Below are 23,580 nucleotides of genomic sequence, written 5' to 3'. Positions count from 1 at the left end.
AAAATTCTCTTATCGATTTAAGTTTGATAACATATATTTAAATGTTGAAATAACAAGTCTTGTAGTTAAGTAAAGCAAATACTTAATAGTAAATACAAAAATATACAAAATGTGGTACACTTATTTTATGGAATAGTACTTACCGTCATAAATCAATAAATTATGGAGACACTTGTATACTTTTTTTCTCTCTCTTTTTTTTTAATTATGTCATAAATTAATCTCTTCCATTGTATTATGATCTCAGTGTTTTAATAAGTCTTTTTCTTTTCATACAATAAAGATTGAATACAATTTTTTCATTGACTAAGATAATCTTGATAACATGTATGAGTAGCATGTTTAATCACTATTTTTTGTTCTACACTTTCTCCCATAAGGTTAGTAAGTTGTACTTGTAGGGTTTATATGATGTATTATTTTGGATTTTAATTTCATTAACACATATATACCATTTTCAAGTTTAATATTGAATTAGAAAAAGAAGAAGTGACATCAATTTTTCAATTATAAAATTCGAAATATCACTAATGATAGCTTATTTAAGATGTAATTTTAAATACTGATGATTATTTTCTATTGATTAAAGATAAAAGGTATAGATATCCTCTAAACATGTAAGTTACCCAAGGATCCACCATTTTTAAATTAAAAAATAAAATAAAATTTAGATATATAAAAGAACTTTGAAAATAATTAAATTTGTTTTCTTGTCTCATCTCCTATTTTTTTTTCTCACTTTCCACGACCAAAAGAAACATAGGTATCAACTGGGAATACGAGGTGGTAACAAAACTCTATTCTTTTGGTCCCCATTTCTCGTTTCTCGTTTGATCCACAACGCAACAGCGCGCAGCTGCGCCAAAAACACAATAACCCAAAATCCTCACTCACTTTATTTGCACTCTCTGCTATTCTCCTTTTTCAATCCCCACACCATTCATCACGCTGTTTCTGTAAGTTCCTTTTATTATTATTATTATTATTATTATTATTATTATTATTATTATTATTATTATTATTATTATTATTATGTATAATCATTATATATAAGATAATGATTTTAGTTCTCGAATATGGATTTTTTTTATGCATTTTTAGGTTAACAAATTTGTACCTGTGTGTTTTGTACGGTGACATGTTGCCGTTGTACTTTAGCTATAATATTCGCTGCTATTGTTTCTTGTCTTTGGTTAGTTAGACTAATTGGAATTATTTCGATGGGAAATGAATATCAATTATTATGGGAAAATAAAAAAGTTTTTATTTTTCTCATTATTTCCTTTTTGGGGTGGAAATTACTTTTAATTCAGTTTGAGGAATGCTAGTAGCACACATTTTGCATTCATATTCTCTCCTACTAATGCAGTATGAAATTTTATGACTGCAGAAGTTGGGTTATTCTTAAGCTTATGCACAGAGTTGAGTTTTGGTTAATAATAGGGTTGGAAAGAAAATCTTATTCAGTTTTATGCCCTAGGAAGAGTGAAGAAGAGCTTAAAATATGACAAGGGTTTATTTGATTTATGAAAATTCTTATAGTTTTCATTTTATTACTTATAATTACAAGAGAGTCCCGTTGTTTTCATTTTGATTCTTGTTTTCAAGGATTTTCATAAGAGTGGTGTAAAAATTCGTTGCATCATCAAATGAAATGAATGTGGTACTTTTGTAGGTATTTGTCATTTTATAAAAACGAACAGGCCTTAAATTTGTGTTGCCCAATAATTAATCTGCACTCCACCTTTTCATTGTCGTTGTTTTTTCCCCCCGGGATGGGGGAGAGGGTACTTAGAATAAGTAGTAGGTCTGGATGTGAAGGGATTTTCCTTTCTCATTTACTATCTGATTAAATGAGAATAAACACAGTCTGGAACTTTTTTTTTTGCTTGTTTGACCCAGCATGTTATTTTCAAAAATTTACTTTCTCTGTGAATGAATTTGTTTAGTATATATATTGAGAAACTTCTGAATATAAGGGACGGGGAGAGCTGGAAAACGAGGAGGGTTCCCCCTCCACTTTACATGTTTTGCTTGTTGTGAATCACCAAACTATTTTTCGAATCATGGATTGTAATTTGTACCGACTTAAGATTCTGGTGCAGTAAAAAATATTTCAAATATAGCATATATAGTGTTCAATGTAAACAGTTACAACTAGTAATATAAGCTTGTGAAGTCTTTATTTAGAAGAATGGAAACCGAACAATTTAAGAGCTATATAGAGTACATGCACCTAAGGTGAAAAAGTGAAAACATATGAACCGTTGAATCGTAAGGGTGATACAAATTTCATAGATTTAGTCATGTATTTTGAAATACAAAGTCATTTACGATTCATCTTGGTATACAAATTGGTAGATAGCCAGAATGTATAGAGTTGTGAGATTCATATCATGAATCATAGGAATCTGATAACAGTGCTCCTAATACCAAGCTTGGGAGGATAGGACGATTATTTAGTAACACGTATTGCAGGTTAGTTAAAGGGGATACTAAAAGATTATTTTAAGATTTTAGTATTTAATTTATTACACAAGGCATTTGGGGTATTTATTTAAGTGACAAGATTTTCTCTTTGGCTGTTGATTGATAGAATAGAATACTCATTGACCTGATAGGCTAGTGATAGTGATAGGTCTTAAGGGTTTATGTCAAGAAAAGAGGGACAAAAACAGGACATAAGGTGGGATGGAGGGGGGAGTTTATTAGGCAGTTATGTTTGGGTGGTTGTTTTAGGAATTAACTATATAAGGAGGAATAAGTGTCTTGAAGGGACACGTTGTATTGTTTTGTAGTTGGGACAAGAATATTGCATCTTGTGGGGAGGAAGATAAGCTTCCTTGAATGCTTTTGTACATGGTTGTGTTACTAGAAATACAAAGGTAGATAGTCTTTTGTGTGCTAGAGTGTGAGTTATGTGTCTGGTGTTCACACTAGGATAGTTATCAGGGTTTATTGTCACCATGAAATTCAACAAGTGGTCCTATCTACCAGATTTCAAAAAAGGGAAAGAAATGGAGGGAAGAATCAACATGATAGAAAGGATGGTCAATGAGCACGGAAGGGCGTTAGAGGATCTAAGGGATGGTCATCAAGAGCTCACTGAGATTATTAGAGTTCTTATGAAAAATTCCAAGAAGTCAGACAGGAGTTCGGAGGATAGTCAAGGGTCGGTGAATGGGGAAAGGTTGGGAAGGAAGGACGAGGTGGAGGAGGAGATGAAAGAAGAGAAGGGAGAAATACAAAGAGGCTGGATGAAGAGAGTAGAATTGCCTACGTTTGAAGGGGTTGATCCAGTGGGATGGATATATGTTAGGATATTTATCCTATTTTATTATCATTATATTGTGTTAAGGGTTACCCTATTTATCATGATTATATTGTGTCTAGGATTAACCTATTTATCATGATTATATTGTGTCTAGGGTTACTCTATTTATCATGTACTTTTGTATCAATTTATTCTTATAAATAGAAGATTGTGAGAGGGATCAATCAAGCCCTCTAGAATTATTTTACAGTTTAATTCTCAAGTTAGAGCAAAGAAATTTTTCAAGATCCAAAACGTTTCAACAAAGGAAAACATAAGACTGACATTCATTAGCATGAAGGGAGGAGCCAACCACTGGTTATAGTTCTGGAAAAAAAAGACCAAGAATCCTTCTTGTGAGAAACTAACAGAAGCTTTGATCAGGAGATTTGGAGGAAAAGATAGGTGCACAATGTTTGAAAAATTGGTTGCGATAAGACAAAATGGGTTTGTGAGGGATTATATTCAAGAATTTGAGAGGCAAGTGGCATAACCTACTGAGTTGACAGAGGAACAACTATTGAGGTACTTCTTTGCTGGATTGCAGGGGAGTATTAGGAGCCAAATCAGGCCCCACAACCCTATAGAATTGCTATGGGGTATGGAGATAGCCAAGGATGTAGAGGAAGTTATAACAGATCCCAGACTAGACAGGGGAGTGGCCAATAAAGGTAGTCAATCTTCTAGAAGATAATAAGGGGGGTTTGGGGTTGTTTCCAAAAGAAAGACATACAAAGGGGCCAAAAGTGGACAGGGTGAAGTATCGAGAAATATTAGAAGGGGGGTTGAATAGTGTTTCTCTAAATCCTTTTCGGAGCTGATATCTAACAATTGTTGATAGAGATTGAATGATCCTCATGAGTGGTTAAGTTCTTAAGCTATAAATGCTGTTCTGATAGGCACGTTTATAATCCTAGTGTTTAGCTAATCTCTGTAGCGTTTAGGAGAAGTAGCTCTTAGAGGAAGGAGTGTCTGTTGATAAGCGTGCATGTTAATGATTTGCTTTCCGCACATCTGATTTATTTGAAAGTGGAATGTTTTTAAAGCTAAGACATGACATACAAACATTTTATATTGGTTCACTCAATTGAGCTATGTCCAATTGTCGAGTTTTCCGATATCTTCCTGATACACTGTCTAATCGAGTTTAACCCATTCCTAGTTTCCTCTAGACAAACTTGTCTAGCTATTGTTTAACTCCACCAAGTTAAACGTCAATGAGTTTCACCTAGTCCTGGTTTCCACTAGACACACATGTCTAGCTACCGTTTAACTCTATTAAGTTAAACATCACTGAGTTTCACCCACTCCTGGTTTCCACTAGACACACATGTCTAGCTAGTGTTTAACTCCACCATGTTAAATGTCAAGTGTTTGAATTCTCTTCAGAATTTACAATCAAAAGATTGATTACAAGTCCTTAGACGATAACTCTCACAAAGAGGATATGTATGTAATACAATTCAATCTAATAGACTCACTGAACTTTTCTCTCTCCTCTCTTCTTACAACGGTAAGCTTATAAGTCAATGAAGCTTGAGAGTCTTCTTCTTCCTTTTAAGCTTTTCTCTCTCTTTCTTCTTACACAAGAAGGTCTGATTCTAAATAGTTTTGAGAGAATTATTGATCTTTCCATGAGGATGATTTTTCTTTTCATTCCTTAAGTGTCCATCCTCTCGTTCTTCTTCTTCAAAGATCTTCTATTTATAAGCCTTTTGATAATGTAGTCGTTAGATGATGCTTGTCCTCGAAATTCGCTCTTTGTAGCCTTTATCATAGGTGACTGTCATAGGTTGAGGTCTACTTGTCAAAGCAGACTTACTTTTTCAGTACTTTATCAAAAGTAGATTGTGTAATCACTTTGGTGCGACTTTTGGTGAGAAGATCGTTCCACAAATGTCTTCTTGTCTCTAACATCTATTTCTGCCTTGTATTTGATAGAGCTGGTAGATGTGTGTAATAGAAAATCTACACAAAGTAGAGTAGATATGCATGAAACATATATGTCCTTTCTCTAATCACGTTTGTTGTTTTTAAACATTGAGCATTTAATGACATTTAATGCCTGTTCAGAATAACAAAGTGCTTTTTATGGTTTCTACCGTTCAAGCAGGATTTGATCGTTTAAGCTTTTCATTAAGATACCAAGCAGTTGATAAGATTTCATAGTTGGATGAAAACTTTGTTTTAGCACAGGGTATCGTTTAGCCTATGAAAGGCTTTTCTTAATGGCACCATGTTTAGTAAATACTCGTTTAGTTCAAGAGCATGCTTAGTAAGATATCTTTTAGCATATGTTTCTGAAATTATGTTTGTACCTTTAGTACGATTACCACAAACATCATTTTATAGTGAAAGTTCGTTTAGCTCGTATAGCAAGGTGTAACACGAGTGCGTTTAGTAAGACTCTCATTCAGTATGATTTCTTGGATTATGTTTAAGACTTTTAGCTTACTTTCCAAAAATATCTTTTGACACTTTCATCTATCAACATGTATTGAGAGTTCGTTTATCATCGCTTAGTGATGTATAACATTGGTTGTATCCAGACTCTCATTGACATATTAATAGGCAAACCATTCAATGGAGCGTCTTACAAAGGCTTTTTCTTAAGCGCCCTATTTATACGTCATTTTTCCATTTGTGTTGTGAATTTCAGGAGGATAATACTTTGTCAAGCATCTTTTTGCTCAATGCTATTCATTAGTCCTCAAGAAGTGTGAAGTCACTAAACGATCTTGGCCTTTCCCTTAACGACCTTTCTAGACTAAGAGTGGATTATTACGTTTTGCATATTAAGTTCTTCAGATATTGTACTTGGTGCGCTCAGTGTTTCGTCAGTTTAACTTGGATGTTTCTTGTACTTGTTATATTTTTTTAATTCTTCTGTGTGAACTTCTGTTAGTCTCCTATGTTGTTTTATCTTATCTCTTCTATTATTTAACATCTTATGTAGCTTTTGACACAACTTTGATTAGGCTTGTTGTGTAGATGCTTCTTTTGTGTGTTTGATTACCCAAGACTATTTCGTTTAATGTTGTTTGTTAAACTTCAAAACCAGAGATGCTGTAGACGATCCTAGTCTCTCTCTCAAACGATCTTGTCTTAACACAGGGTACTTCGAGTGACATAAGCACAACAAGGAATGAGGGGCCCGGTACTTTGGGAGTATCCAAGATTGGAAGTAATATGGCTAGAGATAACCGAAGCAGAGGGATAAGGAACCTTCCTTATCTAGAGTACATCCATAGAAGGGAAAAGGGGAGATGTTTTCACTGTGGGAGCCTATACAGTCTAGACCATAGGTGCCCAGAAAGGAGTATGAGGATATTGATTATGGCTAAGTGTGAGGAAGAAGGAGAAGGAGAAGAGGAGGTGGAAATGGAGCAGAAGTGTATGGAGTTGTCAGTCTTCTCGGCTGGGGGGCTGACATAGTCAAAGACTTTGAAATTACAAGGATGGGTAAAATGAAGACGTGTTACTTTAGTTTGGAGTTTGGAAAAAACTGAGTTGGAAGAAAAAGAGAGAAGGGTGGAACAATTATCGTCAAGAGAGTCCACAGAACTTGAGAAGATTTTAGGGAAGTATGAGGAGATTTTCAGGGAACCAACAAAACTACCACCCAGAAGAGACCATGATCATAAGATCCCTATTAAAGTCAGAGTGGACCCTATCAACGTGAGGCCCTATAGGTATCCTCACCTCTTAAAATCTGAAATAGAAAAACAGGTAGCTAAAATGCTGGGAATGGGGATAATTAGGCCCAACAAGAGCCCGTACTCTAGCCCTGTTATCTTGGTGATAAAAAAGATGGCAATTGGAGGTTTTGCATAAATTACAGATCTTTGAACAAGGCGATCATTCCAGACAAGTTCCCTATTCTTGTTATAGAAGAATTGTTGGATGAACTACAAGGGGCCATGTTTTCTTTCAGAAGTGGATCTAAGGGCAGGTTACCATCAAATAAGGATGAAGGAAGAAGACATCCACAAAACAACATTTCGCACACACCAAGGGCATTATGAATTTCTGGTCATGCCTGTTTGTAAGGGACATAGTAAGACTACACGACATACCTTCTTCCATAGTAAGCGATAGAGATCCTACGTTCCTGAGCTTGTTTTGGAAAGAATTGTTCAGATTTTAGGTAACAAAGATGCTGAGGAGGACAACCTATCACCCTTAAATAGATGGCCAAACAGAAGTTTTGAGTAGGACCCTCGAGACTTATTTAAGGTGTTTTAGTTCATAGAAACTCAAAAGTTGGAGTTGTATTCTTCCATGGGCAGACCACTGGTATAACACTAGTTTCCAGGGGTCTGCCAAATGCACTCCCTTTGAAGTGGTATATGGGCGAGCTCCCCCATTCCTAGCCTGTTTGTGCCAGGAGAGACAACGGTGGAAGCAATGGCATAGGAGTTACAGTAAAGAGATGAAGCTCTGAAACAACTAAGGTATCACTTAGAAAGAGCGAAAGGCCAAATGGCTAAATTTGCCAACAAAAACGCAGACCATCAGTGATTAAGGATGGGGATTGGGTATAGTTAAAGATTAGGCCTAATAGGCAAGCATCCATGCCTACTCGACTACACCCTAAGCTGTCTGCAAGGTATTACAGTCCATTCCAAGTGACCAAACAGGTAGGACTAGTAGCATTCAGGCTATAGCTGCCAGAAATTGCTCGTATCCACCTGGTTTTTCATGTATCTAAACTCAAACTGGCAATGGGAGCCCAAGAAGTAGAAAAGGCATACCAGAAGATCTACAGGGGGAGGGATAGTTTGTTGTCCCCTCAAGGTGTTAGAATGAAGGACGGTGTAGGTCCAAGGAGAACAAGTGCCCCAAGTGCTCATCAAATGGCAGGAAGGAGGATAGAATGTGGCAACCATGAAGGATCAATTCTCAGATTTTCACCTTGAGGACAAGATTGTTTAGAGGTCAGCGAGTAATGAATGGGTCTTAAGGGTTTATGTCAGGAAAAAAGGGGACAAAAACAGGACATAAGGTGGGACGGACGGGGGAAGTTGGTTAGGCAGTTATGTTTGGGTGGTTGTTTTAGGAATTACCTATATAAGGGGAATGAGTGTCTTGAAGGGACATGTTGTATTGTTTTGTAGTTGGGACCGGAAAATTGCATCATGTGGGGAGGAAGACAGGCTTCCTTGAATGCTTTTGTACATTGTTGTGTTACCAGAAATACAGAGGCAGATAATCTTTTGTGTGCTAGAGTGAGTTACGTGTCTGGTGTTCACACCAGGATAGTTTTCAGGGTTTCTTTTTCTTGTCACCAATAAACGCAATAGATAGTTCATGATCGGAGTGGATTTTTTGTGTTTTCTTTTAAATTTTTGCATCATTATTAACTCAAATGATTTATTGTTATGCCAGTTAGTAAGAATATCTATTGCCAAGGGGAAAAGAATCTTGCCTTTGGTTTTGTTTACATAGTGTATAACCTAGAGAATGTATTTTAGCGTTGAGCTTTTTTATTATTGTGACAAAGCCATGGATCAACAACATGAAGATCATTTTGATAAGAAAGATTAAGAGCTCAAAATACTCACAGGGTAATATATTAAACTCATTGAAAATGATAATGATGTGAAATAAAAAATTCTATTTATAGATCTTATTGGACTCTAGTAGTCATATGTTACTAACCATAACAAGCTTGCTAATCATGTACAATAATTATTACACTTAACTACTCTGCCTTTGGACATTCAGTATTCTTTTGGCAACAACTGCACCTAGAAGCAATGAATGATAATAATTTAAGGTGAGACTTTTTTTTTATGAGAAGACTAGAACATTTTAATTTGTATGACTAATTCTTTTTGACTCCGTGTTTTCGTGGACTATTTTACTTTTTCAAATTATCTTGTATTTAGAATCTTTTATGTAAGATGCTTATCTTCATTATACTTCCATTGATGTTACATTTTCTATTTATTGATCTTTAATTAAAAACCGTAATTTTGTTTTGATCTTATTATATAAGTAGCAATGATTGAAGCATACATCTGTAGCAACATGTGGCCATGACATTAGTTAAGCAAGAAAAAGAATAAAATGCTGTTGACTACTGTCGCTGCTCAGCTTCCAAGTTGTTGGTACCGCATTCCCAACCATCTTAACGTCCATCATCATGCCCAACAAAAGAGAAAACTCACGACTCTATCACTTGCCAATGCAGATAGCCAAATTTCCCTCAAAAACTTATGTGGCCTAAGTCTTCCTCAGACCCACAATTGCAGCAAAGGGAAAGAAAGCAATAACCGTTCAGTTCACAATTCCAATTCAAACCAGAACCACAAACACTTATTATTTCTACAATTGTTCCCTGACAGTGACACAGATGACATCAATAATCAACATCCAAGGACAAGAAACCACTACCATCATCAAGTAGACGAACAAGGAGAATTCAAGGACAATAACAGGGCTAGCCTTTTCACGAACATGTGGTGGGTAGATGTGAAAGCAGCACTTGGCCAAAGAATAAACTTGGAGGCCATTCTATGTTCAACTATGGTGATGTTTAAAGACCCAAAATTGGCAATGCCCCATATTTCTGTTCCTGATATACGGTACGTTGATTGGGCTGTGCTGCACAAAAAGGGATTTAAGGGAGTTGTCTTTGACAAAGACAATACTATTACAGCTCCTTACTCTTTGAAGCCCTGGCCACCACTTGCGTCTTCATTGGAGTGTTGTAAATTGGCATTTGGTCATGATATTGCTGTGTTTAGTAACTCTGCTGGTAATTCTAGCTTGAAGCAATTAGAAAATGTTCTGAATTTTATGGTACAAGTTGTTCACTGTGTCACTTAATTTGTTTTCTGCTGCTTTATTGTTGTGAATCAGGACTTCATGAATATGACCATGATGGTTCAAAAGCTAGGATGCTTGAAGGTGCAATCGGAATTAAAGTAATCCGACATAGTGAGTTTTGCCTTCTATTTTAGAGCATTTTCTGCAATATTTCCTTATCTTGGAACTTGAAAATACATGGTCTCTCTGCTCTGTTTATAATGTTGGGAGTGTGAATTATTCTCTTGGGATAAATTGCTTTGGTAGGGATATTGATATGTGTACGAACGTGTTGTTAGTAGGACGTTAAATTCATTACTAGAAGTTGGTAGAATATTAAATGTATTAGTAGAAGCTAATAGAAGTTTCTAGAGGGTTGTTAGAAGATTGTAGAGATCTCTTTGTAATTATTACTTTAGGGTTAGAGTTCTCTATATATAGTGATTGATGTACTCTTTCAAAGAATCAATTTGAATAAAAATCTTCTTTCTTTCATATTAATAATTTCAAGTTGGTATTAGAGCTCTCGATCTTGGGAGCCTTGCTTCTGCATTTCTCCTTTACTTTCTTAGTTTTAGTTCTTTTTAGGGTTACTTGAAGTGTACCCAACTTGTGGAGTTGTTGGACCTTTGTCGGAGTTGTTGTCAGACCTTAGTCGAACCTTTGTCGGACCCTCATCGAAGCTGTCGTTAGAACCTTGCTGGAGCTGTTGTCAAACCCCTCGTTGAAGTTGTCATCGAACCCTCATCGGACCCTTGTTAGAGTTGTCATCAGACTCTCACCGGAGTTGTCATCGAACCCTTGTCGGACCCTTGCTGGACTTCTACCGGAGTTGTTGTCAAACCTTTTTGTTGGAGCTTCCGTCATAATTGTCGCTGTTGCCACCTTTAGAGCCTTTTGTCTTATTGTTCTTTTTTAGTTAAGAGGGGCTAAGAAATCCCTATTATTTACTTAAGCATGACTGCTCCACTAAGCAATGTTGAGCTTCTAACTTTAGAGATACATGTACTATGTGCTGAAATTGAAGATTGAAAACTCTCATGGAGTCTACCAGTAAGTCACCTTATGGTACTTGGTTTCTAGCCGTGACTGGTAAAACTTCAATTCCTCTTTTAATGTTTCTAAAATTTTATGTAAGGACTCTGGGGTTCTCAAACCTGATACCACATACCATATGATCCCTCATTCATCTCTTTTAGGCTATTGGGGTAGGTGTGTTTGGGTTAAGGTGTTAGCTATATAAGGGGGGAAGAATGTCTCGAGAATGACACATTTTGTTGTTAGTTGTTTGACAGGAATATTACATCCTGTGTGAAGGAAGAATTGCTTCCTTGGATGCTTTCGAACAATTCCTATGTACCTTAAATATCAATACAATTTACTTTTTTGTGAGTTGTGTGCGTGTTGTGTGCTTAACCAAGGGTATCATGGGTTTGGTGCTACCAAGAAACCTATCAATTTGTTTGACCTGTCGAATCTCTAAAGGGGGGAAGTCATGGAAGGGAGAATGAGCACACTAGAAACAATGGTCAACGAACAAGGAAGGTCCTTGGACGATTTATGGAGGAGACCAGAGTGTTCTTTAACTTTCATAAAGGATTATTTATGAAGGTCCCATGACATAAAGTGTTATGTAACCTTCTTTCTTACCCATTGTGTTTCCCAGAATCTTGCACTATTTTTGTGCTTTCTTAAATTACCTCTTGTCTCCAATCTTTCTCTACTTTTGAGTCCTCTCAAAGTTGGCTTCTCCATCATTGTTTAGGACATCCTTAATTTTTTGTTTTAAAGTCCATGTTCCCTTCCTTATTTTTGAAAGAGTCTGTTGAGTCATTTAAATGTGATGTATGTCAACTTGCAATACACCATCGCATCACATATCCTCCTAGTAATACAAAGAGTGTATGTCATTTTGATTTAATTCATCATTTTGATTTATTTCATTTTGACGTTTGGGGGCTTGCATCAAACTATGATATATCTTGTGCTAAATGGTTTGTCACATTTATTAATGATTATACCCATTGTACCTGGATTTTCCTCACGAAAGAAAAATTTAAAGTTTTTACTTATTTGTCAAATTCTTCCAAATGGTAAAAACACAAATTTTGGAAGTCAATTAAATATTTATGTTATGATAATGGGAAGGAATATGTGTATCATGACATGTCTAAATTCCTTTCCGAAAATGGTGTTGTTCATGAATTTACTTGTGTGAGTTCACCACAACAAAATGACATTACTGAAAGAAAAAATAGGCATATTGTTACGACCTAAGGTAGGGGTAATAATAAGGGTTATAAAGTATATGAGCAGAGAGAATATTTAGTATAAGTTAATTAGAGTAAATAAATATAATATAAGTTAATTAGAGTAAATAAATATAGTATAAGTTAATTAGAGTAAATAAATATATATTTAGGGAAATATTCAATATAAGATATTTATAATTAAGGATATGTGCTAAGATAATATACGGAGAGATATTTATATTAAATATAGAGATATTTATATAAATTATTGAATATTAAATATAGGGATATTTATATCAAATGCAAATATATTCTAGAGGAATATTTAATAAGAGATGGGCGGGAAATAATTAATATAAATAAGGTTAGAGTCCAGGGTTAAAGACAGGCTTTTGATTATTGAGTTTTGTGACAGACATTATTGTCTTGTGAGGGAGGTTATGCTCTCAAAGTAATTGAAGGAGGTTATGCTCCCAATTATTGTTTATCCTTGTTTATTCAGATATTACCATCAATAAAAGAGATTCATTCATCCAATATTATTCGTTTATTGTTCTATTCCGTGTGAGAGAGAGTGAAAGGTTGTATTTGGCTAGTTTACGTACTCAGGTACGTAACACATATGCTTGAGGTGGTACGGGCACTTATTTTTGAAATTAATATCCCTAGATCTTATTGGGGAGAGACTATCCTCACTACGGCTTATCTTATTAACTGATTACCCTCTCGAGTCCTATATGGTTCTAGTCCCATTGAGTTCATATTTTCCTTTTTTCCATATGTTCCTTTTCTCTCTAGTCTTCATAGTCTAATGTTTGGACATGTTGTGTTTATTCGTATTCATAGTCAATTCCGTGGAAAGTTAGATGCTAGAGTTGTTAAATGCATATTTGTTGGTTATGCATTTTATAAAAAGGGGTATCGTTGTTATCATCCTTCGAATCAAAGTTTTATACCTCCATCAATGTCACTTTTGATGAAACTAAATCTTTTTACTAATGTCCTCAGCTTCAGGGAGAGAGTTCTTTTGAGGCCAAGTCTTTTGAATCTCTTGTATCACTTTCATACAAGAACTGTAACGCTCCAAATTTCAAAGTGTCACGGGTTATTCAAAAACCGATAAAATACATAACTTTATCATAGTGCAGAAACGTATTTTCAAAAACCTTAACCTGTAAACGACATAATGTATTCAAAACATAATAGTTCCAAAAGCATTTGTTCCATTGAAATAACGAAGGAAATAAAACAGTTTCAATTACATTGTTTTAACATTCAAATGCAATAACTTTGAAAAAAACCCCAAGTTTGTCCCCGTCATCTCTCGAATCGATCATGTCTCAGCACCATCTGCAACATCATCTGCACACATATAACGCATTATACGATCATCGCCGATAATTTTATTCACAAACACAATACAAACACGTATGGGGTAAGCTCCCGATAAAACAATCATAATAACAAGTATAATATACTGATTATATTAACAATATAATCCAACACCCCATACATAGTAGTAATAACAAAAGAATTTCTAATCCTCTAATCATAACAATTCAATCCCCACGAATTACTTTATCATCGATCCTCGATCCTTGATCATTGATTCTTGATCTCTAACCGTTGATGTCATCACTAACATCTCACACATAGATCATCATGATTATAACTGATGACAATCAATTATTGTCGAATTGAAACACATAATGGACATGATTCAAGCATTTAAACATACATACATCAATCCTAGATCACGTGGAAACATACTTAATACATCATACATGCATTCAAGCCTCTCATACCCATGTAAACATACTCAAACACATATGAACTTAGAACTTTACAAAGTAACGCTAGTTGCTAAAGGATTTAGTTAGACTTATGGTGCCGATTATGAGGAGACATTTGCTTCAATGGCAAAGATGAATTGCAATAATTTGAAGTGAAAAGTGCTTTCTTGCATGGACAATTAGAGGAAGACGTCGACATGGAAATTTCTCTAGGTTTTAGGCATATTGAAGAGGGGGGAATAAAGTATGTAGGTTGAAAAAAGCCTTGTATGAACTCAAGCAGTCACCTCATGCTTGGTTTGGTTAACTCACTCAAGTTATGATCTCCATGGGGTATCAACAAAGTCAAGGTGACCATATCTTGTTCATCAAGCCATCCCCAAAAGGTAGATGTCCACTACTCTTGGTTTATGTTGATGATATGATTGTTGCAAGAGATGATGAACATGAGAAACAAATCTTGAAAGAAAAGCTTGTCACTCAATTTGAAGTGAACGATCTAGGAAGGTTGAAGTACTTCCTTGGGATAGAAGTAGCTTACTCGAAGAACGACATCTTTATATCCCAAAGAAAGTATGTTATTGATCTTCTCAAAGAAACAAGTATGATTGATTGCAAGACCACTAGAGTTCCTATAGAACAAAACCATAAAATTTGTAGTGATGAAGGCACTATTGTGAATAAAGGCCAATATCAAAGACTTGTTAGGAAGCTCATTAACTTAGCTCACACCATACCAAACATAGCCTATATTGTGAGTGTCATTAGTCATTTCATGCATGATCCAAAGGAAAGACATTTAGAAGCTGTAAACAACATCCTTCAATATTTGAAGACAAGTCTAGGAAGGGGATTATTGTTCAAGAGAAATGAAAAATTAAAAATTGAAGCATGTACATTTGTCACAAATAGGAAATCTACCATAGGATATTGCATGTTCTTGGGTGGAAAATTGGTGACTTAGAGAAGTAAGAAACAAAATGTTGTTGCAAGGTCTAGTGCAGAGGCTAAGTTTCGAGCTATGGCACAATGGGTGTGTGAATTATTGTGGCTAAGAATTATCTTAAAGTGCCATGTGAAGAATTATCTTACAATTCTTTATTGTGATAATAAGTCAACTATTAGAATTGCTTACAATCTAGTTCAGCGTGATAAGACCAAACACATAGAGATAGATCTGACACTTTATTAAAGAGAAATTGGATAGTGGCCTTAACACTACTTCATACGTCCATCTGTGCTTCAGCTAGTAGATGTCTTTCCACTGAACAATTTCATGATTTCACATGCAAGTTGGGAATGATAGATATCCATTCACCAGCTTGAGGAAAAGTGTTGTTAGTAGGATATTAAATGCATTACTAGAGGTTGGTAGAATATTAAATGCATTACTAGAAGCTAATAGAAGTTGTTAGAAGATTCTAGAGATCACTTTGTAATTACTATTTTAGGGTTAGAGTTCTCTATATAGAGACTGATGTACTGTTTCAAAGAAACAACTTGAATAAAAATATTCTTTCTTACATATTAATCCTGTCAAGTGAATGCTTCAGGGGTGAAGAAGCCAGGCGGTACAGCTGAAGAAACTGAAAAGCATTTTGGTTGTGAAGCTTCGCGATTAATTATGGTAGATAAGAATTCTGTAGTGTCCACCTTCTATCAGCTACTTTTTTGTAGTTTGATTCAGATTTATGTTAAAAGTTAAAGCATAATATCTGTGGTAGGTGGGTGATCGGCCATTCACTGACATTGTTTATGGCAATCGGAATGGGTTTCTAACTATTTTGACAGAGCCATTGAGTCTTGCTGAGGAGCCATTTATTGTTAAGCAGGTATGCTTTTCATTTTACATTCTGGGAGTGAGAATTGTTTGTTGTGATTAATTTTTCTTGATTAGTGGAAATAATTGTTCATTAATGGAAGAAAAATGAGAAGTTCTGTTTGACAGATCCTATAACGAAAGAGAAATATAGCAGAGATAAAATCTTCAAGCTTAAAAGCTCCCGTACCTCTTGTATAGTCAACTGATGAAATTCTAGTAAAACTGAGAAAATATATTTTCCACAAAAATTGTGTGGAATGACTCATCTGCATCAAAAGCACTGTAGTAGTAAATTCTTAGAAAAGCTTATAGTGTGACCAAGTAATCTAATTCAATCTCTGGCATGAATCTTTGTGCCAATGGGGAATTCATGGTTCATGGCTTAAAGATTCTTTCTGCTATGGGTTGTGTTGGTGTTAAAAGTCTCTATAGATCTTTTATATAGCTTGTTAAGAGTAACTTGTTTGATAGAAATAAGCTCCCATAAATAAAGCACTTAAACCACTATTATTGAATCTTTTGTCAATATTCAAATCAATTACTGAATGTGTTACTTATCTCTATGAAACTCCTCTCGTTCTTTGATATCTATCTATCATGTATTATATGATCTTTGACCTGATCAACTTGTAGTTACTTGTATATGTTATCTGCTTTCTTATATGCTTTGATGTTTTAATACCATTCGAATGCTGAGTGTGAATTCTGTTTGACAATGCTGGCTAAACATTAGACAAATTTTATTCATGAATATTAATTAATTTCTTATGTTTGATTATTATTAATCAATTTGAAAAAAGAAATAACATTCCCTTAATAATTTTGATGATAGGTGAGGAAGCTAGAGAATTCCTTTGTAAGGTACTGGTCCAGAAGAGGGTTGAAGCCACTTGGCCAGAGGTTATTGCCAGATCCAAATATATGTGTGAGAGAGCCACATCCTTCACAAGACTAATCTCTAAACACTGCCTTTTTTTTTTACCATATTACTGCCCTTGAGTAATGCATACATGTCAATATTTTTTTAAATAATCAATTAGTTTGTTTTTTACCAAAATGGAAAACATTCCCCAGCTGTCTTATATGTGGCAATTTATGTCATCTGGTTAGAGCCTGTTTAAATAACTAAATTTAAAAAATAATCTTTTTAACCAGTGTTTTTCTTATTGTAATTTTCACAAAATTTTCTCCTGTTTGTCAGTTAAGGTTATATTACACCTTACCGTAGTGCAGCGGCAACTACTGTCGTACTGTAAGTAAATCATATTAAAAGATTAGGCTTTTTAATATAATATTAACTATTAATATAATATAATAATATAATGTATTATAATCAATAAGGTTAAATATGTTATGAAGTTTCTAAACTATTGGCTAAAATCATATTTCGTCTCCGCTTCAATGTATATGTTGATTTCGTCTTTACATTTTATATGTAAAGTGTCTTTGGTAATAAATGCTAGTTATCGCTTTTAGAGTCTTTCTTCTTTCCTACAACTTTCTTTCTCTCCTTACTGCAAATCTTTTTTCTTTTTTTCTTCATTGGAACTCTTTCTTTAGAGGTGGGTTTAAAGGTAATGAGTTTGGTGGTAGTGATTACGGAGATAGATAGTGGTTACGAAGGTTGGTGGGGATTTAGGATTTTGGAAATGCATCTGATGTGGGAGTTATTCCATTCAACCCTGACGGTTGGGGATTGTTGGAAATTGCGTTCGTGGAGTGGTGCATGTTCCTTTTCTTTTCTTGTTTGTGATTTCTGCCTCAACTTTCTTATTGCAACATTGTGGAAATTGATGCTATGGTTGGAAAAGCCACTTAAGGTTGAATTTGAGGTGCGACGGAGGCTTACAGGAAGAATGAGGGATGAAGGTATGAAAAGTAAGAAAAACACTATAAAAGGGGTATAAATAGTGTTTTTAGATTCTTTTGCAAATGAATGCTTATTAACTATATTAGAAAAGGGGTGTAAATAGTGCTTTTAGATTCTTTTGCAAATCAATGCTCATTAACTATTGCAGGGTTGGATGGTCTGTTATAGTAGTTAGGTGTGTGTTTATAATAAAGTGTTTTAGGAAAACATTTTAAACTAGGAAACAATAACACAATTATTTTTATATTGAATTATTCAACTTGACTTACATTCAATTTTCTTTAAGATCTCTTAAGGGGTTTTATTAATTTTTTTCAAAGATTATAAACCATTCTTGGTATACAATGAGTATTATTAATCACTCCTGGTTTCCAAATATTATAAACCATTCTTGGTTCCTCTACTTAATCTTGTCTAGTTTGAGTTTTACCACTCTTGGTTAACAAGTCAAGAGTGGGTAGTGCTATCAAGTTAAGAAAGTTGTCACCTAAGTTTCTCGACTCCTATGAGCTTCTTAAGCGGATTGGACTAGTAGCGTACAAGATAGCGCTACCACCGTAATTGGCGAACCTGCAAAATGTGTTTTCCGTGTCACAATTGAGGAAATATGTCCTTGATCCAATTCATGTGTTGGAGTTAGACGACATACAAGTTCGCGAAGATCTCACTGTTGAAGTTGGACTAGTAAGAGTATTAGATGTTCAGATGAAGAAGTTGCGAGGAAAAGTGATTCTCACAATGATGATGCTTTGGAATAAGGAAACCCAAGAGATGACTTGAGAGTTAGAAGAATACTTGCTGAAGGAATACCCGCACTTGTTCAATTAGTAGCTTAATTTTTTAGGACAAAATTTTTTGGAATTGGAAAGAATGTAAGATCCGTATAAAAGTAACTTTTTATTTTGTTATTGTATTTCATGGTATTAAATAAGTATTTATGGTATGTTATTGGGTGAGGAAAATGTTAAGAAAGTGAATAAAAATTAGTTAATATTAATTTTTATTTTAAATTTTAAAAATGCCCGAAGTAAGAACACATAGGATATATAACAACATGCAACCAAAGGTATGTTTTTCCATACCTTGGTTAATATTAAGGCTTTATCTACAACCCACACATTGGTTAATACTAAGACTTTATCTACAACCCTAAAACACTACTAATCTTCCTTTTCACTAAGAGTTTTGTTGTTCTTTCTCTTCTTCTTCCAAAACGTCTATCTCCTATCTTCCTCTGTTTTCTCTCTTTGATTTAGAGTTTCTAAAACACATAACAACAGAGCAACCTTGATGCTCTAAACAACTACCAAACATGCCACAATGCATGACGAAAAAGGGAGCAAATCCATAACTTTTAAAGGAACTCCGATGAAGGCGTCCTTAAAGGCATGGTAGTCGCCTGGCCGAGACGATGAAAACAATGTGATCATCAGTTGAAACTAGAACTTCGGTAGTGACAGCGGTAGATGATGGCACCGCTGACGGCAATAGATGGCGCCGCCGCCGGCAGCGGCGGATGTAGTGGCAGAGGCACCAGAAACTTTTTCCTCAAAAAAGAACCTTAAGCTCTGATACCATGTTAAATATAGTGAAAATTATATATGGGATTAATCTCCCTTGTGTTAAATACATACATAGGATTCTCTATTTATAATAGAAGAAATATGGGCTAAGCCCAAAATACAAATAAGAAATAATAACAAACTAACTAAAAGATAAAAGATATAATATATCTAACAATATCTAATATTTTTTCATTTATAATAATATATTTTTCTAATTTATTATAATAAGTTTATCAATAATATATTATTATTATTATTATTATTATTATATAATATCCAATTACATCCAATAATATCTTAAGATATCTTTTAATTAACAATATTTAAAAATATCTAACAATATCTAATAATAATTTTTTCTAATAATAATATCTCTTTTGATCTTTAAACCCATGAAGATTAAATCTCCTATTATCATTTACCTAAATTTTTAAAATAACAACTAAATCTTCTAAAAGATTTACATAATATATTTTTATTAATTTTTGGTTTATTGTCTCGATAGGTCCCCATTTTGGTCAAGAATTTCAAATAGGTCCCCTTTCTTTTTTTGGTCTCAATTGGGTAATTTTTTGTGTAAAATTTGAGCAATTAAAGGCCTGCCGTCAAATTGGACAAACGGTCGTTTAAATGTTGGTTACGTGGCATGGTCAGAGTTCACATTAATGAGACGTGGTATTATAAACGAATTTTGTATTAAAAGTTATGAATGCATAGTGGTGTAATCAGCTTTTTGGAAGGGTAAAGTGGGAATAATAAAAAACTTTAAGTGTAGACCCAACAAATGTAATTGAGATTTGGGAAAAAATTGGGGGTAGGGCTCGTGTGAGGAACAAATTAGCATTGAAAGTTGGAAGAAGGCCTTCCTGCCTGCGCTGCGAATTGGATTTTATGTGTTTTTGATTCACAGATTGATGGAGATGAAGGAGAAAGTGGCGGTGTGATGGTGGTCGAGGCAATTTAGGCTTCAATAACGGCGACGATGATGCTTGGTGATGGTGAAGAAGATTATGGGTTGGTTTCTGGTGGTGCGCCTCTTGTGGTTTTCTGCTTGCAGGTTGACGATGAAGACACAAGGGAGATGGTTGTGCCACGGCGGAGGTTCGGCGAGAGACTGACATTTCTGTTCTTCTTTGGATTTTGCTTTGTAGGTCCAGTGATGTAGATGACGAACTCGCGAGGAGTGGCACGATTCGCGATTCTGCTGGGTGCCATAGAGGACTTGCGACTCGGTGTTGATGAGATTTATGATGGCGTGCGTAAGAGAAAGCTTACGGTGCTTCGGCGATGGTGGATGGAGAAGATTTTGCTCCCTGGTGGCTGCCATGGAGGCGTTGCAGATCTACGTTTCTGGTGGAGATGACGAAGATGCGAACTTGGCTTGCAACATTAAGGAGGTCGAGGACGAGGGAGGCTTCGCGTCGTGGTCATGGAGGTTGGGGTGATGGTTGCACTTAAAGGATTTTATTATTCCCACTTTGCCCTTCCAAAAAGTTGATTACACCATTATGCATTCATAATTTTTAATACAAAATTCGTTTATAATGCCACGTCTCATTAACGTGAACTCTGACCATACCACGTAACCAACATTTAAACGACCGTTTACCCAATTTGAGGGTAGGCCTTTAATTGTTCAAATTTTACACAAAAAAGGACCCAATTGAGAAGAAAAAAAAGAAAGGGAACCTATTTGAAATTCCTGACCAAAATGGGGACCTATCGAGACATTAAACCTTAATTTTTCATATTACTTAATTTGCATGCTTTTTCTTTCTATACCCCCTATTTTAATTTCTTGCACCTAATTAATAGAAGGTAACATATTTTTTTGCTCCTAGGCAAAAATATAAATAAAATGAAAGAAATAACATAAGAATTATGTTCTAACAAAAATGTACACTTAAGAACACTAATTTCCTAAACAAAAACTCAAAGTCTCAAAACTATTTTATTTTTAAAACTCCTATTTTCTCGGATCTTACAATTGGTATTGGCATCGGTTGCCTTTAATGGATCGGTTGTATAGAGTTAATGGGTTGATCATTATTCCTTTTAAGGGAATATATGGTTTGTTATTTGTTAAGACCTCGACAAGTGTACCAAATCGTATCAAGTAATAAACTAGTAAGACCAGATACCGTTTTCCAAGAGACTCGTGTGACACTAAACGATCTTATGATTGTTTAACTAATTAAGACTAAAGAATGATTCCATTGAGTGAGATTTAAGTGCAATAAAATTAAACATAATGCTTCAAATGTAAAATGATCTTTTGTAGCTAAAACAAGAGTAAATGAATGAGATTAAAGATGATATGAGATGGTAATGTTCGGGTTAGATGTCACCTACTTCACTTTCATGTATATTAGAACTCATCTTCTTCATTTAAATGCTAATATCAACTCCTGATTCCTTGGAATAAAGAGCCTAGACTTAGTTATTAGACTTCAATTTCTTGAAAACCCTAATAATCACTTCCGTATTAAGAAAAGAAGTTTATGATAACTAAAGGTCCTAGCTCTATTCCTAGATACTATTTCCTTTAGGTAGCTTAATACAAGTCAAGGTTCATGAGTTATTTTCTAATATCAAATAAACCCCAAAAATCAAGTTATGAATGGCCAAAAACATAACAAGCATTAAGAATAGGAGAAAACCACTAACATTCAATGAAAGAAGCTTAATATATTCAAAACATGTTCATATACATGAAGTTCAGAGGTTACATCCTTCCCCAGCAAAAATGAAGTTAGCTCTCCATTGTCATGGAGAGCTTGATCTTACAATGGAAGAAATGGAGGAAATGGGAAGCAATGGAGACCTAAGGAAGAAGAAGGAAGAGCTCTCACACACCCAAGCTTGCTCAGAGAGCTCCAAAAGTCTAAGTTTTGTGCTTCAGTCGCCAAAAGATGATACACTCGTTGCATGGTAACATTAAATATGTCAGAGCGGCTGTAGCGAAATGATTAGCGTGGAATAACAAACTAAGAGGGTTTTTAATACGAACGTGTGCCTTTTAATTTCTACTCAATTAAACTTACCAAGCAATTAAAAATAACAAATAAAGAGAGTAAGGTTGAGAGAAATTTGCATAGATGATTTTATCCTGGTTTGGATCTTACCAATCCTACATCCAGTCGCTTATCTCAAATCAAGATAAACAGTTCACTACTCACAAAACAATTACAAATTACAATCACAAAGAAATAATTTGTAAAAGTTTAGAAACCACCTCTCTTGTTACCCCAAGAGATGAAAGTCACTTCCCCTATAACCCACAAGGGATGAACACCTCCTCTGAATCTTCACAAAGGATGAACACCTCCTCTGAATGCTTCACGAAGGATGATAGGCTTTTAACTCAGCAACAACAACAACACTCAATCACACTCCTTGTGAAATCCAACACACCAAGTTCTCAAAGCCACAACACAAGGATTCAACAAACCCTAGAACACTTATCATTGCACACTACAGATAAGATTTTTCAAAATACACTTATTTCGTATTTTGTATATTTCGCATATTAGAATGAGAGTCTCAATTTGATTTATAGAGATCTCACTCAAGGATACCTCCAAAAATCCATTGTCAACCAATTAATGTGTGATAATCAATTATCCAATTATGATAATTAATTATGCATTTAATGAATGCATAATGAAAAAAAAACTTGCTTAAAAATTCTCATAATTGCTCATTATAATCAATTATGGCAGGTCATAGTTGATTACTGATAATCGATTATTATAAATTGATAATAAATTATCTTGAACATAAAAGGAGGTTTTCTGATTTAAAATCAATTTTAACGCTAACCTAAGACAAACAATACATAGAATCAAATATAAACCACATCCTATACATAAATCTACTAAATTATAAAAACTTTAATATAAAAATAAGTCTTCATGAAAATCTTCCTGCAATAAGAGTACTTGAGACTTGACTTTGAGACATCATCAAAATTTCCGCTCTTTAGCTTTATGCTAACAAAATAGGTCTAGGGTGCCACATGAGCAAGTGTCGCGCTCAACGCCCAGACAATAAGGCGCCCGGTCGCGAGAGTTGCGCAGCAGATGGCGCTCAACACCTTGAATGGGGCGTGCAGGCGCCAGATTTGCGCAAGGAATGACGCTCAGCGCCCTA

General features: G+C 34.9%; 1 protein-coding gene across 8 annotated transcripts; it reads left to right on the top strand.

The window, feature by feature from the left end:
* The first annotated feature begins 725 nt into the window (after nucleotides 1-725).
* On the top strand, nucleotides 726-17,147 carry LOC108343005 (phosphatidylglycerophosphate phosphatase 1, chloroplastic/mitochondrial). Of its 8 annotated transcripts, XM_052879014.1 has the most exons (8): nucleotides 726-956; nucleotides 9,041-9,092; nucleotides 9,318-9,422; nucleotides 9,510-10,076; nucleotides 10,181-10,258; nucleotides 15,725-15,798; nucleotides 15,896-16,003; nucleotides 16,826-17,050. In XM_052879014.1, the coding sequence occupies exons 3-8, from the start codon at nucleotides 9,386-9,388 to the stop codon at nucleotides 16,946-16,948; spliced, it is 987 nt and encodes a 328-aa protein (XP_052734974.1). In that variant the 5' UTR covers nucleotides 726-956; nucleotides 9,041-9,092; nucleotides 9,318-9,385; the 3' UTR covers nucleotides 16,949-17,050. The 8 variants fall into 8 exon arrangements, with proteins under 8 accessions (XP_052734974.1, XP_052734975.1, XP_017436483.1 ...); XM_052879015.1 differs by lacking the exon at nucleotides 9,041-9,092 and having other exon boundaries at nucleotides 9,315-9,422; XM_017580994.2 differs by having other exon boundaries at nucleotides 9,318-10,076.
* The last annotated feature ends 6,433 nt before the right edge of the window (nucleotides 17,148-23,580 follow it).

The sequence above is a fragment of the Vigna angularis genome, chromosome 6 (genome assembly GCF_016808095.1).
Source record: "Vigna angularis cultivar LongXiaoDou No.4 chromosome 6, ASM1680809v1, whole genome shotgun sequence".
Classification (NCBI taxonomy): Eukaryota; Viridiplantae; Streptophyta; class Magnoliopsida; order Fabales; family Fabaceae; genus Vigna; species Vigna angularis.
The sequence above is the reverse complement of the archived record's forward strand: the minus strand, read 5'-3'. Positions and strand labels throughout refer to the sequence as shown.